The sequence below is a fragment of the Chiloscyllium punctatum genome, chromosome 7 (assembly GCF_047496795.1).
Source record: "Chiloscyllium punctatum isolate Juve2018m chromosome 7, sChiPun1.3, whole genome shotgun sequence".
Taxonomy (NCBI): domain Eukaryota; kingdom Metazoa; phylum Chordata; class Chondrichthyes; order Orectolobiformes; family Hemiscylliidae; genus Chiloscyllium; species Chiloscyllium punctatum.
Window position 1 is genome coordinate 57,822,497 of NC_092745.1, and position 18,672 is coordinate 57,841,168.

The 18,672-nt window shown below is 41.0% G+C and overlaps 1 protein-coding gene across 3 annotated transcripts in view; it reads right to left on the reverse strand.

Annotated features, from left to right (window-relative positions):
* Window positions 1-18,672, reverse strand: part of hmcn1 (hemicentin 1) — a 597,300-nt gene that overhangs the window by 484,824 nt on the left and 93,804 nt on the right. For all 3 annotated transcript variants that reach the window (XM_072573640.1, XM_072573638.1, XM_072573641.1), the window contains exon 4: window positions 17,532-17,654. In XM_072573640.1, coding sequence (XP_072429741.1) covers window positions 17,532-17,654 — 123 coding nt within the window. The remainder of the gene's footprint in view (window positions 1-17,531; window positions 17,655-18,672) is intronic.

Here is an 18,672-nt window from a genome sequence, read left to right on the forward strand (position 1 = left end):
TTCACAATCCTGAGTTTGGCAACTCCAAACATTCACAGCCTTTTGAATAAAGAGGTTCTTCCATCTTGGTCCTAAATTATTAGCCCCCTATCCTAAGACTTTCACATGTTCTAGATTCTCCAGAAAGGAAAAATATTTGGGTGTACATCTTCAAGCTCCTCCAGAACCTTGTTTGTTTGAATGTGATTGTCTCTCCTTCTTCTAAACTCCGGGATATTGAGAGCCAATTTCTTCAGCCTCTTACTGTAGGTCATCCTATCATCACAGGAACCATCCTAGTCAACCTTCATTGTACCATTTCAAAGGTAACTATATCCCTCTTTAAATTTGGAGATCAATGCAGTATACAATGCTTCAAATGTAGTATCAATCAAATCTAATATAATTGCAACAAGACTTTCTTATTGTTGTGCTTCCAAATTGTTGTATCTGCATGTAAACTTTGTACTTATAAAAACTTTATACTTAAAGTCTTTCTGAAGATCAACATTTATATTTAAAAATATTTATTAAACAATTAGATTTTTTGATTCTGTCAAAATGTCTAATCTCTCACTTCTCCACATTATACTCAATCTGTCATCTTTTGCCCACTCAGTTAAGAATCCCTTTATAGCCTCTTTGTGTCCTTCTCACAATGAAATAAAAGAAGAAACTGCAAATAACCTAATTTAGATATTTTATTCCCCTCAATTTCTTCCAAGTCATTACTAGGCATTATAAACAGCTGAGGTCCCAGCAATAATCCTTGCAACAGTTAATCGTTACAGCCTACCAACTTGAAAATATATTTATTCCTGTTCCTGCTTCCTGGCTTTTAATCAGTCCTCTATGCTATTACCACCAACTCCATGAGCCCTTACTTTTTATGTAGCACCTTATTGAACAACTTTTGAAAGTTTGAGCATACTGCATATATTGGTTCCATTTTATCTACAAACCCAACTCCTGGATTCATTCTCAAAAATCTAGCAAAATCATACACAATTGCCATTTTATAAACACATGATGACTCTGCCTGATCAAATCACAATTAAGAATTATATATTATTTAGGTTTTTAAATAAAAGTAAACATGAATGGATAGCACACATAAAATGAATAAATATTGTGGAGACTGGCTGCAGAATGACAAAAATTGTGTTTGACTATTGAGAGGAGTAAGACTTTCTTTAAGTAAAGGAAGCTAAATACAGGTAGATGTGTTGACTCCTAATCAAGATGGCATCGGTACAATAGTTAGAGATGATGTTGATTCAAGAGCTCAGAAGACAGCATCATCTTGGTGGAGATTTGGGATAGTAGTGGAAAACACTAAGTTTCATCTACAGTTTCCAAGAAGTCACCACAATGTAGAAAGTATGCAAGGTGACATATTGGATGCTTCGTTAAATGGACAGCAATAACTGTATGTGATTTTAATCTTCAAAAACAAAAATTGAACAGAAGTCAGATTCATAACAGCATTGCCGGGGAGCTTATAGAATGCTTTTCAGTTACTTTGTTACAGCAGCACATTCTGGGACTGACTACAGAGCAGACTATACTAAACTTGGTACTGTGTAACGTGACAGGATTAATGGTCTCAGTATAATGCACCTCGAGGTAGCAGTAACACCAATAGAATTGAATGTTGTATCCAGTTTGAAAGAGAAGAGAGGGCATCTAAGTCTACTATTTTAAACTTAAAAAGAGCAAGCATGAAAACTGAGCTAGTTGAAGTGAACTAGAATATTAAACAGAGAGTGAGAGATCAGTAGAAACACAGTGGTACACTTTCAAAGGGATTATAATCATGAGCAAAGTAGTTACAAACTGATGGATCTGCAACCTGTTAAGTCACCAAGTCCTAACAGATTTCACCATACGTTCTTTAAAAAGGTGACTAAATGAGGCTGCAGTTGAATTGGCATTAATTTCCCAAACTTTATTACAAAATCCAGAAGCATTACCTTAAACTGGTAAGTAACAAATATATATTCAAGAAAGGAGGGAGGCAGAAAACAGGAAATTACAGGCCAGTTAGCTAATTGTGGGGAAGGTATAGAATTAGATTAGATTCCCTACGTGTGGAAACAGGCCAGTCGGCCCAACAAGTCCACACCAACCATCTGAAGAGTAACCCACCCAGACCTATTTCCCTACATTTACCCCTGACTAATGCACCTAACACAATGGGCAATTTAACTTGGCCAATTCACCTAACCTGCATATCTTTGGACTGTGGGAGGAAACCAGAACACCCCAAGGAAACCCATGCAGACATGGGGAGACTGTGCAAGCTCCACACAGACTGTGGCCCGAGGCCAGAATCGAACCCGGATCCCCGGTGCTTTGAGGCAGCAGTGCTAACCACTGAGCCACTGTGCAACCCCACCCTGGAGTGAATTGATCATTCAGGAAGATATAAATGGGCATTTGGAAAAACTCAATGTAATCAGGAAGAGTCAGTATGGATTTGTGAAATGGAAATCACATTCAACCAAATTATTGCAATTCTTTGAAGTAGTAATATACGCTTTGGATAGAAGGGAGCTAGTTGAAGAATCGTACTTGGAATTCTCAGAAGGCATTTGATAAGGTTGCACATAAAAGACTTTTCTGCAAAGTATGAATTCATGATAGAGTAGGTTAACATACCAGCATGCATAAACTGGAGAATCCTGGGTGTTCAAGTGTACAATTTACAAAGAGTAAGTATGTAGGTACAGCAAGTGATTAAAGCTAATGAAAAGCTATCCTTCACTAGAAAATGGATTTAACAAACAGTAGGTTTGCAATGCTTCATATATGCAGGGCATTGTTGAGACCATGTCTTGAATAACCTCAGTTCTGAGGAAGGGTCTCTCCTGATTTGATTTATTATAGTCACATGTACCGAAGCACAGTGAATAGCTTTGTTTTGTGAGCAATACAGGCAGATCATAGCAAACAAGAAAATATGGATCATAGAGTGCTTTGTCAGAAACAGGCATACAAGGTTATGGCTCTTCAGAAGGTACATAAAGCACGACCAACAGTAGCAAGGTCAACATTATTTGAAGTTAGAGAAGTTCATTTACCAGTCTAATAACATCAGGAAAGAAGCTGTTCTTGAACGACACCAAGCTGTTGGTGCACGTCCAAGCTTCTGTATCTTCTGATGGAAGAGGTTGGAAGAGAGAAGTACCAGGATGGGCAAGGTCTTTGCTGATGTTGGCAAAGTATAAATGGAGAAGTATAAATGGAGCTGACACAAAACATTAACTTTCTCTTCACAGATGCTGCCAGACTTGCTGAGCTTTTCTAGCAATTTCTGTTTTTGTTCTTGAATAACTGCAATTTTGGTCTCATTATTTAAGGAAGGAAATGTATTGGAGGTGATTCAGAGAAGGTTTGCCAGAGCAGATGACTTAAGAAATATTGAACAGGCTAGACTTGTTTTCTTGAGTTTAGAAAGAATGAGAGATGAGTCAAGTTAATAAGATAGGAACATAGGAATGGGAATAAGCCAATTAACCTATTCAGCCTACCCAGCCATTCAATATGATCATGGCTAATTAGGTACTTTAATGACTTTTAACCAATCCCAATTTTCATAATTGTGTAGGCTGTGCAATTCCTGTCTCCCTGCTATAGGAAGGATGTTGTGAAACTTGAAAGGGTTCAGAAAAGATTTACAAGGATGTTGCCAGGGTTGGAGGATTTGAGCTATAGGGAGAGGCTGAATAGGCTGGGGCTGTTTTCCATGGAGCATAACAGGCTGAGAGGTGGCCTTATAAAAGATTTATAAAATTGAGGGGCATGGATTTGGTAAATAGACAAGATATTTTCCCCAAGGTGGAGTAGTCCAAAATTACAGGGCATAGGTTTAGGGTGAAGGATGAAAGGGACCTAAGGGACAACTTTTTCATGCAGAGGATGGTGCACATATGGAATGAACTGCCAGAAGAGATGGAAGAGGCTGGTACAATTACTATATTTAAAAGCCATCTGGATGGGCATATGCTGGAAAAACTCAGCAGGTCTGGCAGCATATGTAAAGAGAAAATAAAGTTAATGCTTCAGGTCCGGTGACTCTTCTTCAGCATAGTAGCAAGGAAAGGGTTGGTATATATGTTAAAGATGGGGTATGGAAGGGGAGAGCAGTGAGGAGTAAACAATAGGCAGAAATGGAACTTCGAGAGGAAAAACAGTTGGGCAAACAAAGGAATGAGTAATCTGCCTGGGAGAATGAACAGCTGCTAATTGGAACAATTAATAGCTGATAATGCATTGTATGCTGTAGCAGCTCATGTGATCACATCCCTGGTATGTGGGGATTGCGGTAAGGACATGGGAAATGGTGCTCATGCTCCAAAATTGTTGAATTCGCTATTTAGTCCTGAAGGCTACAGCATACCCAAGTAGAAAAGGAAGTGCTGTGTTCTGAGCTTAGCTGGAGCACTGCCGCAAGCCTGCGACACAGATGTTGGCCAAGGAATATAGTGGCAGACAACCAGAAGCTCAGGGTAATTTTTGCAGACAGAACATGGAGATCCAGTTGTCCAGTCTGTACTTCATCTCTCCAATGCCGAGGAGACAATATTGTGTGCAGTGAGTACCGTAGACTAGATTGAGTGAAGTGCAGGTAAATTGCTGCTTCATCTGCAAAGTGTGTCTGGGGTATTGGACAGTGATGAGGGGAGAAGTAAATGGGCAGGTGTTATGCCTTCTGCAACTGCATGAGGGTGCCATGGGATGTAGAGAGGTGTGTGGGTGGAGGAGCAATGGATGAAGTGTCTCTGGGGGAGCGGTCCCTACGGAAAGCTTACAAGGTAGGGGAGGGTAATGTGTGTTTTGTGGTGGCATCTCACTGGAGGTGGCTGAAATAGTGGCTAATGATCTTCTGGATGTGGATGCTGGTGGGATGGAAAGTGGGGATATAGGGGTGCTTATCACTGTTGAGGGAGAGAAGAGATGGGTTGAGGGCTGAAGTATGGGAGATGAATAGGACATGGCTGAAGGCCCTATCAACCCCAGTGTAGGGAATCCTCAGTTGAGGAAGGAGGACAATGTTTTGGAGGCCTCCTTGTCGACATTGGCACCATAGAACAGATGGGATGGAGACAGAAAAACTGGGTGAATGGAATAGAGTCTTTGCAGAAAGCAGGATGTGATGATTTATAGTCAAAGTAACTGTGGGAGCCAGTGGATTTGGTGGACAGCCTATCCCCAGAAAATGGAAACAGAAGTAGAGGAAGGTTGTTTCTGATTTCCAGCATCTATAGTTTTTTGGGGCTTTTTTTTTTGTTTAATCAGCTTCCTTCCATGTATATCTATTGTCTCGTTGCCACGAATCAGTACAGGCAGACCTGATCTGCACCTTCTTTCTATTACTACTCACCTCTTACAATAATTCTTTCTCCCTCTGCCCTAAATTCCCACACTGAATCAAATTCTTCATTACTCCATCTCAGTCACTATCTGGCAAAGTCTCATTTATATGGTCTTGATAAGGTGGGTGTAGAAAGGACACTTACTCTTGTGGACAAGTCCAGAACTCAGGACACAGTTCTAAAATTAGAGGTTGCCTTATTAGGACTGAGATAAGGGAACTTTTTCTCTTAGGGCTGAAGAATTTTGGAACTCTCTGCCTGAGAAGGCAATGGAGACAGAGTTATTGAGTTTTTTAAAGTAGTGGCAGAAAGATTCTTATTGGTCAAGGGAATCAAAGATTATTCGGACATAGATGGGAATATGGAACTGGGAAAATAAACAGATCAGTCATTGTCTTGTTAAATGGCAAAGCATTCTGGAAGGACTGAATGGCTTAATTTTACTCCTAATTTGAATGTGTGATTGTATAATGTATTCCAGTAACTTCATAGACTTTAAAGCACAAGAGACCATTCAGCCCATCTCGACAAAGATCTGACAATACTAATCCTATTTACCAGCTGTTGGCATTGGCAATATTGCTCAAATGATATGGAAGTTTCTGACCTACTGCAACCACACTTTTGACAATGAGTTCTAGACTCCAAACACTGAGTAAAAATAATTCTCAATGGTTCTCCCAGCCTATGTCTTACTTTAAATCTATACCCATTTAATGACCCCTTCCTTACCTCCCTCATCAGCCTGGGAGACATCTCACCCAGGTCTGTGGATTTGACCATTATGGAGGCTGCTAACCCAGCTAGTACCTCTCTCTCTCTCTCTCTCTCAATTTTTTTCTAATACTTCACAGTCCTCCACCCTGATGTCTATACCTATACCATCTTTTTCCAGACCAAAGACTGCTGCAAAGTATTCATTGACATCCCTGGGTTCACACACGGATTTCCTCTATGGTTCCTAACGGACTGTACACTTCTCCTAGTTATTCTCATGCCCTTTATATATTTTTAAAATATTTTTGAGTTTTCATTTACTTTACTTGCCAAAGCATTTTCAGGCACTCTTAGATTTCATGATTTCCTTCCAAATTCTCCCTGTAGTTTTTAAACTCTTCTGGGTTACTGTTACATTGAGACCTTAGTATTTGCAATAAATTTCTCTTTTATCTTAATTCTAACCTTTAAGTTCCTTGACATCAGGATTCTCTGGTCTTGGCCCCATCCTTTATCTTTACAAAAACATACTTACCATGTATTTTCACTGTATTCTCCTTCAAAGTCTCCCATTGCTTTGATATGTATCTGGACCAAGCACCTCACTTGTGCCAAATTGTATTTTAGTAAAATTCACCTTTCCTCAATTTAGAACTCTTACTCCTGGCCCACCCTGATCATTTTCCATATCTATCCTAAATCTAACTGAGTTATGGTTACTATCACCAAAATGTTTACCCTTACTGATTCACCTTCCAACTGCCTGGGCTTACTTCAGAATATTAGGTCCAAAACCGTCCCTTCCCTTGTTGCACTTTCTACATACTTGCTGAATTCAGGAGAAACTTTCTAATTTAGGAAGCTTGCTCCCTCCTTATCTTGCAAACTAAAACTATCCTAGTTAATATTTGCATAAACACAATCCCCCTTTACTGCCTTATTATCCATAAAGTTCTTTGATTATGTACTTAATCCTTTATTGCTTCTTAACTGTTTGGGGGCCTACACACACTGTGGCATTTTTTACTTCAATGGTCTCATTTGATGATTCCTCGAGGAAATCATCTCTTCTCACTGTTATAGTTGATTCCTTGATCAATACAGTAACACCACCTCCTCTTCTATCCACTTTCCATCATCTTGGAATACCGTATAATCAGGAATGTTGAGCTGTTAATCCTGTCCCTCTTTCAGTCACGTCTTGGGCTATGCTATCACACTTCCACACACCTGTATTATTTTATTTTTAAATTTATTCATTTGTGGGACGTGGTCATTGCTGGCTAGCCAGTACTTATTGCCTATTCCTACTTTTTGTTTAAGATGCCCTACAGTGTGGAAACAAGCCATTTGGCCCAACAAGTACACACCAACCCTCCAAAAAGTAACCCACCCAGACCCATTCCCCTATATTTACCCCTGACTAATGCATCTAACTCTATGGGCAATTTAGCATAGCCAATTCACCTGGCCCGCACATCTTTGGACTGTGGGAGGAAACCGGAGCACCTGGGGAGAATGTGCAAACTCCACACATACAGTCGCCAGAGGTGGGAATCGAACTTCAATCCCCGGTGCTGTGGGGCAGCAGTACTCACTACTGAGCTACCATGCCGCCCTTTGAGAAGGTGGCGGTGAGCTGCCTTCTTGAATTGCTGCAGTACACCTGCTGTGGATTGAACCATAATGGCATTAGGGAAGGAATTCCAGGATTTTCACCCAGCGACACTAAAGGAACAGTGATACATTTCCAAGTCAGGATGGTGAGTGGCTGGGAGGGGAACCTGAAGATGATGCCCTTCCCACGTATTTGTTGCCTTTGACTTCCAGATGAAGTGGTCATGAATGTGGAAGATGCTGTCTGAAGATCTTTGGCGAATTTCTGCAGTGCAAATTGTATATAGTGCACACTGCTGCTACTGAGCATCAGTGGTGGAGGGAGTAGATGCTTGTAAATGTAGTCCCAGTCAGGTGGGCTACTTTGTCTTAGATGGTGTCAAGTTTCCTGAGTGTTGTTGGGAATGCACTCATCCAAGCAAGTGGGGAATATTTAATCACACTCCTGATTGTGTGCTGCAGATAGAAGACCGGCTTTGGGGAGACAGCAAGTGAGTTACTCATCACAGTATTCCTAGCCTCTGACCTGCTCTTGCAGCCACTGAGTTTATATGATGAGTCCAGTTGAGTTTCTGGTCAATGATAACCCCCCCAGGATGTTGATAATGGGGGATTCAGTGATAGTAACACCACTGAATGTCAAAATGGTGGTTAGATGGTCTCTTATTAGCGATTACCATTGCCTGGCATTTGTGTATCACAAATGTTACTTGCTACTTGTCAGCCCAAGCCTGAATATTGTCCAAATTTTATTGCATTTGTACATAGACTGCTTCAGTGTGAGGAGTAGCAAATAGTGCTGAACACTGTGCAATCATCAGTGAACATCCCTACTTCTGATCTTATGACAGAGGGACGATCATTGATGAAGCAGCTGATGATGGTTGGGCACAGGACACTACCCTGAGGAATGCCTGCAGAGTTGTTCTGATGCTGAGATAACTGATCTCCAACAACAACCACCATCTTTATATGTGTCAGTTTTGTATCCAGCCACTAGAGAGCTTGCCCCCAGCACCCATTGATTCCAGTTTTGCTAGGGCTCCTTGATGTTGTCAAATGCAGTCATGATGTCAAAGGCTGTCACTCTCACCTCCCCTCTGGAATTTAGCTCTTTTGTCCTTGGTTGAACCAAGACTGTAATGAGGGCAGGAGCTGAGGGATCTTGGCGGAACCCAAACTGGGCATCACTGAGTAGGTGCTGCTTGATAGCAGCGTTGATGATGCCTTTCATCATTTTACTGATGATTGAGTAGACTGGTGGGGCAGTAATTGGCCAGGTTAGATTTGTCCTGCATTTTTCTTTTTTTTTTACAGGACATACCTGTGCAATATTCCACATTGTCAGGTAGATGCCAGTGTTGTCACTTTACTAGAACAGCTTGGTGAGGGGAAGGGCAAGTTCGGGAGTACTATTGCCAGAATGTTGACAGGGCTGTAGCCTTTGTAGTATTCAGCATCTCCAACCATTTCTTGATATCATGTGAACTGAATCAAATTGGCTAATGGTATCTGTCATGTTGAGGACCACCGGAGTAGGCAGAGATGGATCATCCACCTGGCACTTCTGGATGAATATTACTATGAATGCTTCAGCCTTATCTTTTGCACTGATGCACTGAGCTCTTCCATCATTGAGGATGGGGGTATTTGTGGAGCATCCTTCTCTAGTGAGTTGTCTAATCATCCACCACCATTGACAACTGGATATGGCAGAACTGCACAGCTTAGATCAGATCCGATCACTAAGCTCTGTCTATCACTTACTGCTTCAGCTTTTTGGCATGCAAGGAGTCCTGTTTGGTGGCTTCACTAGGTTGACACTTCATCTTCAGGTGCTGCTCCTAACATGCCCTCCTGCACTCTCCATTGAACCAGGGTTGGTCCATTGGCTCGATGATAATAGTTGAGTGGGGGATATGCTGGGCCAAGAGTTTAGTCCAGGAATGTGCTGGAGTACAATTCTGCCATTGTTGATGGCCCACAGAACCTCAAGGATGCCTAGTTTTGCATTGCTAGATCTGCTCAAAGTCTGTCCCGTTTAGCGTGGCAATCTTACCACACAACACAAAGGTTATTCTTGATGTGAAGATGAGACTTTGTCTCCACAAGTACTCTTGCTCTTACTGATACCAGTCATGCAGCTGGCGGGTTGGTAAGGATGAGGTCGAGCTGAAAATGTGTTGCTGGAAAAGCGCAGCAGGTCAGGCAGTATCCAAGGAGCAGGAGAATCGACGTTTCGGGCATCAGCCCTTCAGGATTCCTGAAGAAGGGCTGATGCCCGAAACATCGATTCTCCTGTTCCTTGGATGCTACCTGACCTGCTGCGCTTTTCCAGCAACACATTTTCAGCTCTGATCTCCAGCATCTGCAGTCCTCACTTTTTTCCCCAAGGATGAGGTCGAGTATGTTTTTACTCCTTGATTTCTCTTTCCATCTATCACTGACTCAGTCTAACAGCTATGCCTTTTAGGACCAAACCAGCTCAAACAGTAGTGCTGCTGTCGAGGCACTCTCATTTAAATCCCACACCCAGAGGGTAGCTTGTGCACTTGCCATCCTCAATGCTTCCTCTAAGTGTTGTTCAACATGAAGGAGTACTGATTCATCACCTGAGAGTAAATGGTACATGGTAATCAGCAGGAGGGTTCCTTGTCCATGTTTAACTGTTTGGCATCCAGAGTCAATGTTGAAGACTCCCAGGACAACTCCCTCCCCTTTGTATATTGCTGTGCTGCTACCAATGCCAGGGCTGTCCTGCTAGTGGCACAGGGCATATCCAGGGATGATGATGGTGGTGCCTGGGACATTGTGTGTAAGATATGATTCCGTGAGTATGACTATGTCCGGCTGTTGCTTGGCTAGTCTGTGAGACAGCTCTCCCCATTTTGGCACTTGTCCCCAGATAGAGTCATAGAATCATTGGCATATACAGCACAGAAACTGATCCTTTGGTCCAACTCGTCCATGCTGACCAGATATCCTAACTTAATCTAGCACCATTTGCCAGCATTTGGCCCATATCCCTGTAAACCCTTCCTATTCATATACCCATCCAGATGCCTTTTAAATGTTGCAATTGTACCAGCCTCCATCTATTCATCTGGCAGCTTAATCCCATTAATGCACTAACCTCTGCATAAAAATGTTGACCCTTAGGTCCCTTTTATATCTTTCCCCTCTTATCTTAAACATATGCCCTCTAGTTCTGGACTCCCCCACTCCAGGGAAAAGATCTTGTCTATTTATCCTATCCACAGCCCTCATGATTTCATAAATCTCTAAGGTCACCCCTCAGCCTTTGACACTCCAAGGGAAACAGCCCCAGCCTATTCAGCCTCTCCCTATAGCTTAAACTCTCCAACCTTGGCAACATCCTCATTTTTTTTTGAACCCTTTCAGGGTTCACAATGTCCTTCCTATAACAGGGAGACTAGAAATGAATGCAATATTCCAATAGTGGCCAAACCAATATCCTGTACAGCTACAACATGACTTCCCACTCATATACGCAATTCACTGATGTTAGCAAGGAGGATCTTGAAGGGTCCACAAGGCTTTTCCAGAGCCTAGGTCAATGCCAGGTTTAATTTGTTTGAAACTTTGCAACAATTAATACAAATGAATGGCTTGCTAGGCCATTTCAGAGGGGAATTGAGAGTCAACCACATTGCTGTGGGTCTGGAGTCACACGTAGGCCAGACCAGGTTGGGATGCTTTGTTTCCTTCCCTTTTCATTTAGCCTTGCTAATCTCATTTCTTATGTAACTTGTATTTCCTTTTTGTTAGTAGGATTTAAACTTGTAATTCTATCTCTGCTTCTCAGTTCCAAACTGTTATCAGGATCACATTATTCTTCCAAATCTACTTTAAATCCAACCCCATAGCATTATCAAACCTCCCCGCACGCATGTTGGGAGCTCTGTTCCTATTCAAATATAATACATCCAACTTGTGTAGGTCTCACAATCTAAATCCCTCCCTGCTTCACCATCTCTCCAACCACATTTTCATCTGTTCTAGTCTTCTATTCCTATAGTCACTACTGCATGACATCTGGAGAAATCCAGAAATTACTGCCTTGAAAGATGTGTTTTTCTACTTCTGACTTAATTCCTTGAAGTCTGCTTGCAGGACATCCGACATCATTGGTCCCAGCATGGCTTTGTTATCTAGCACCCACCCATCTTCAAAATATTCTGTGCCTCTTCTATGACATCCTTGACCCTAGCAGTCATGTCTATGGCCACAGAATGTTTGTCTAGTCCCCTAACCCATGAATCCCCAATCATTATTACACTTCCACATTTCTTGCTCCCACACTGCAGTGGCCTTGGCTCCACAGAAAACTATAATTCCTGCCATTATCCAAGGAAAATGTGACCTTTCTGCTCTTGTTGATCCTTTTAATCCTCCTGACCTCCACACAGGTGTGTCACTGATCTCTTTGCTTCTGAGTCATTATCTTGCCAGCTCATCTCAGTGAGGCTGATTGCTTGACCTGGCATGGTCATTTTACCAGCTCTTCTGCAACAGTTTCATGACAAGTGATGTTCAGCAAACTAGATTAACTGGACTTGGTAAACTAGTTCCTGGTTTGCTCTCTCCCTTCTTTCTTGTATAGTAGTTTGTTAACTTCCAATTCATTGGAAGAATTCTAAATCTAGGAGCTTTGGAAACCACAAACAATTCACCCATTATCTCTTCAACATTAATATTTTCATGAGCAATGCAAAGCCTGAATCAGGAAATGTCAATTAGATTAACAAAGTTAATGGTAAATCACATGCAGAAAGGAAAAAAATATATTTCTGGTGAGGCAGATGCCATATTGGTACAGCTCAAAACAGCAGAACATCTCTCACAGAAGGGTTTAGAATTTTCCACAAAATACACAAGTAACAGTGGATATTGTCAGATTAACCATCACTTATACATCAAATTCTAGCTTACGAGGCTGAATACTGATGTAATAATGACAGCAAAACTGTCAGCTCTGTTCACTATCCTGCTCTCCTCTCTCCCTCAATGTAGCACGCTTATTGTTCAGGGCTTGCTGATTATGGTTAATTTATGCCATGATAATACAACAAGTCAAATTGGAGAGGCAGGCCAAAAAAAAACACTACCTCAGCCAATTTGACACGAAACATATGCAATTGACATTTTTAAGCTCTGTGCTCTGATTGGTTGGGCTCACCATCCCTCATCATTGACATTTCTCCATTAATCTTGACAGTAACTTTGGGAATACACATGGTGGGATTCTGCAACTGTACAACATTTAAGAATGGAACCATGTGATGTACTTTCCAGAGGTACAGTCCACACTGAATATGCACAAATCACCGAAACAATTGCATTTGAAAAAATTAAAATATCTCCAAGTTAGTGATAGTGAGGGCATGCATCAGAATACACTTAGATGGGAAGGGAATCTGTAATAAAGAAAAATTATGCAGCACAAAATTTATCACAGCACTCGCAAGGAGCATAGAGAGAGTTAGCAATCGAGTGAGGCTGAGGAAGACAGTAGTTCCAGACACAAAACAGTGCTGGACAGAGATACAATGCTGAGTTTGGTGATGGCTGTTCAGTGCAGAATAGAATGAAATGGGCAATTGTACTGGCAAACCTTCAATGTCCTTTCCACATGATTATGTTTATTGCATTATAAGGATTATTTGCAGGGGAACATAAAGGCTGAATGCAGAAGCAATTTGGCCATTGGAAGCTTCTACATCCTGTCGGGGCACTTAAAAAAATATATAACTTTGTTCACATTTCAAGTGTGACATACAACAAACACGCAAGGTTTCTCATTGCATGAAAAGAAGCTTAAATTTAAGCTTGCCTGTTGTTATCTTCAGAATACTCAATTGCTGAAGAAGTAGTTGGCTCGGTCATGATATGTATAATTACTAAGGAAAACAATACTTGGCAAGTCTTTAATCCACTTATCTGGATTCAGCACTGCTGCCAATGATATATTGCTTTCATTGATCGTGTCCGTCATTTCTCTTTAAAATAATTACAGTGCAAGAACCCAATAAGTTATGGCAGCAAAATGAAAATCTGAATATTCGGATAAAAACTCAGCCTTTGACTTTGCCTCAAAAATATCAAGCAAAATCTTTAAATCTCTGTACACAAATATATGTCAGTGTGGAAGATTAGATGGCTTGATTACAGTGGACAAAGAAAAATAATCACAGTCTTCCTTAAAAGTGGAATAATATACTGTATTCCTCAGAGAAAGAAAACAAGCAAAACTGGAAGATAATTTAAATCTGGTTTTATGCAATTAAAATTCAGCATCAATATGCCTGCTGAAATGAATTTCATGTGCTCAATTTAGATGCACACTCCTGGGTTTGTTTAGATTGGCTGGTGTTTGAGAGGTGCTCTACCAATATATAAGACTGCCATTTGGGATATCATCATCCTGTTCAGTTTTTCAGCGGACAATGGAGGACAATTAGCAAGGTCTACCTTAGGTCATCATTTATCCAGATGTAATAACAAGGAAAACTAATAAAGAACACTTAGAGAACTTGAATATAGTCCTACAGCATTTTTCCAAACCAGGCACATGTCTAAACAGGAAAAATGTGTTTGCTAAGTCCCCCAAAGCAGCCTACTTGGGCTACAGAGCTGGCAAGACCAGGTTACTCCCATTGGAAGATAAAGTGAAGACAATCAAAGGTGCCCTGGCTCCCATGTCTGTCCAATACCTTAGGTCATTACTTGGGCTGGTAAATTATTATAGAAAGGTCATATATAATGGCAGGTTTGGAGTCAGGAAGTTCCACCAATTCCTTTATGAACAAAACTTGTGACAATCACAGACCACAAACCCTTACTTGTTCTGTTGAAAAAAGACAAGGCAATGCCACCCATAGCTTCAGGCCAACATCAGCAGTGGGCTCTCATATTCAGTACCCCAGGAGGCCAAGAAGCAAAAGCATTGAGCTGCCTCCCATTACCATATACATCGCTGGTAACACCCCCAATGGAAGAGTCTGGAATGGTATTAAATTTCTGGACACATTCCCAGTCACAGCTGACTTTATCAGAGTTTGGACACAAAGATCTAGTCCTTTCAAAACCCAAAACAACTGATGATGATGGGGGAAACCAACGGGCTGTCACAACTAGAATTGAAACCTTTTTGGACCCAGAGAAACAAACTCACTGTAGAGGATGGCATACTGTTATGGGGAGCTAGAGTAATTGTACTGAGCAAAGGTCACCATCAAATACTGACTGAACTCCACCAGGGTCTAAAATGAAAATGTTGGTGAGAAACCATTTCTGGTGGCCAAGATTGGATACAGGGTTAGCTGTGTTGGTGGGGCAGCGCCGAGAGTGCTAACAAGGCAAAAATAACCACCAGCAGCTCCTTCACTTTCGTGGGAATGGCAGAGTAAACCTTGGGCTCAGCTGCACATCGACTATGCAGGTGCTTTCATAGATTTAATGTTCTTGGTCATTGTAGATGCAACCCAAAGTGGTTGGACATGTGCTTGTCAAACACAAGGACAACAACAGTAAAATTGTGCTCATCTTTTTTGATACATGGAATCCCAGAAGTGTTGGTCACAGAAAACAGGCCATGGTTTACCACCAGGGAATTTGGTTATTTCTTAAATTCGAATGGTATTTAACACACCAGGGCAGCTCCATGCCTCTCATCATCCAACAGCCTGGCAGAAAGAGCAGTCCAAACTTTGAAGGCTGACTTGAAGAAACAGCCTACGGCTTTGCTAGACACCAAGGAGGCTCCACACCAGGGTAAGGCTGAACTTTCTGGACTGGTGGGGGCAATGTGATACGGCATCAGGAATGTCAGTGCCAGACACAAGACTCCACCAAGTGAGGCAAAGTTTGGTGTAACAATCATGGAAATAGCCCTGCATGACCAACATGAAATCAGGACTAGTGACATATAAAGTTTGGGCAGTTATGACGGTCCTGAACAAGGAGGTGGGCCATATGAAGGCTGCGAATTCACAAACGTTTTGGAGCAAATGTGCCCTGCCCCTTGGAACAGTCAGAAAAGCTGCCAGAACTCATAGGTTCACCTTCTCTGTCAAGCGTTGATGAGTCATACATCATGGAAACAGGCCCTTCAGTCCAAACAGCCCATGATGATCACAATCCCAAAATAAACTAGTCCCACCTGTTTATGCACTTGGCCCATATCCCACAAAACATTTGCTATTTATGTAGTTATCTAAATATCTATTAAATGTTCTACCTGTACCCACATCCACCACTTCCTCCGGAAGTTCATTCCACACGAATCCTCAGAATTAGAGTTGGACGTGACAGATGTAGCTGCTTCAATGCCTTTGCTGCCGTAAGGGTGTGAAATTTTACCAAAGTGCTCCTGGCACAAGAGGCAAGGTCCCATGCATAACACTCCACCTGTATTGGAGGCAAAGTCAGAGGGACTTGATCTAGTGCTAAAATGCCCCAGGAGGTTCTCCAAGTTAAAGGAATGCCCTATGTCCTCAGACTCAGTGGGGCAGGGATGCAGTGATTGCAACAAGGTCAGGCAGCTGGAGTGTGAGTTACCTGATTGGGGCTGCTATTCTGGTATAACTAGGGAGCCCTGGCTGACATATAAGAAAGGAGAGTGTCAGAGGTGACAACACTCTGGGAGCCGACTCTGAATGAGACTATACTAAAGTCATGGACTGTTCATATGTAAACAAAGGGTGACTTGGTGATAGCTACTGGCCTCTGTGGAGTTACTTCAATGCAAACTCCAACAAGTATTTCCAGATCTTTTACTGGCTAACATGAAGTTCAAAGGACCACTGGTGACTTCTCAGATTAATCTGATCTCATCCTGTTCACAATTGCCTTTTTCCCTCCTAACTACAAATCTCACCTCCAAACACCAACATCTCAATTCCTCGAGATAACTGTGAACCCTTGTACAAGAAATAAAATGAGTTAGACCTGGTAGATACATTCCATGCATGGCACCTACAACTTATTTGAATCACAACCCAAAAAAGAAGTTAGTTCTTGAGCCTCTGACTTACATGACATACCTGTATGTCACCATGATCCCCTTGAATTTTGACCTATTCAAACTCCAGTGCATTTCTGGAGACCACTTGCAATTCTACCATTGATCTGATGATCTGATCTGTCGGCTTCCTGCTTTAAATGTCAATCTCAAAAGCGTTTCTACTTTTATGTTCAGCATGCTCTGTGGTCACTGACGTAGTACCATCTATAAGCAAGTTGTATTAGCTGGCCAATCAAATCTATGCACTAGGAACATGTACATCCTAATTGCTACTGCAACACCGATTACTGGAACATAATATAATTGGGTACCTAAACTTCATAAAATGACTGATAAAACTGAAAAGATTCTAATGGTTTTGATGCATTGCTAAAAGACACAGAAGTATGTTCTTTTTGTTTTGAAAGCTACTCAAGGAGCCAATAGTGCTCAATGCTACCGGCATCAAAATGATTGAAAGAGAGGCAAGAAAAATCAAGATAATGATGCTGTGATCCAAACTTGAGATTTTCAAGTTTATAGCTAGGAAAATCACCGAGAAACTCTTTTGAGGAACATGGAAAAAAAATTAGTTAGATTAGAAGATGGTATGGTGAGTCTTGACTTCAACATAGCAAGGATGGAAAAAGAAAACAAAATAAATGTTACAATATCTATTTAATATAAACATAATAAACACAAATGCTGGCTATAATTTTTAAGTTTAATTGATAATCTGTTTTCTCAAAAGCTGTGTTACTTTACTGAAGTGACACATCCCACCATACTGTAAGCATCTCTATTTCCTACTTTACCTCATTCACTTGCTTCTTGTCAAGATGAAATACTTGACCAGAACTTGTGGAAGCAATTTCCTCATATACTTTGTAACCAACATGGCTTCGATCACCGCAGTCCCCAGTTAGTACAAATACCACCTGTAGAAAAGGGAAAATAAACAAACAAACAATCTGAATACAAGTGGGTTGTTTATATTAATTTCAGACCTTTCCACCATTACGACTGAATATATCTCATCCTTCAATTAGTATTAAAGTAAAAAGAGTGTTTGAAGAAATCAGTTTTATGGCCCTTTCCTATAAGCATCCTTCTCTTTTATTTTTATCTACCTGACGTTAGGTACTAAAATATAATAGCAACATTAAATTTTTCATAATACTTCTGATACTTAAAAATGAATCTGTAATGTGATGGAATCTATCTCTGAAGGATAGAAATTACTTCCACCTTCCAATGTTTCTTCATTTTCTTCCTTTAACCCTCCTTTATTGAAAGCAATGACTCATTTTCAAAGTTATTGTTTAGTAGGCACCAGTAATTCTCTACGGCCATGATCAGTTCAACAGTCCTTTTTATGCAAGGGTGGACAATGAGTTCTAACAAGCAATATTATCATAGTATACCTCCATAGATAAATTAAAACTCAGAATCAAGCTAGAAAATTTTCCACCAAGGTCCTTAGATCAAAACCAACAAGGAGAAACTTGGTTAACCTTCCATTTGGACAGGATACAGAGGCAAGTGTAGCACACAACCACTAACCATACTGAGATAATGCAGTGGTGCACAATGTAGTAGGGAGACTGGAAGAGGAAAATTATATAGTAGAAAACTACACATGCATTTTCTATGCCTAATACTTGAATTGCATTTTAACTGAAGGTGAATGCTACTATTAGCAGCCACGAGCTAATATGATTGTATATGACTATATAAATAAGAGATGATGCTTGACATGCCAAAACTTGAGCACCAAACTGATCCTTTGTTTTTGCCTCCATAAATTAATACAGAAACAGTGAAGCTATTCCGGATTGAGTAATATGTGGGCCATTAGACAACACTGTGTTTTCTGGATTAGTTTGCCAATGCACAATGCACAAGAGACACTGAGAAAACATACACGGTTATTATTTATTCCATGGCGAGATGACC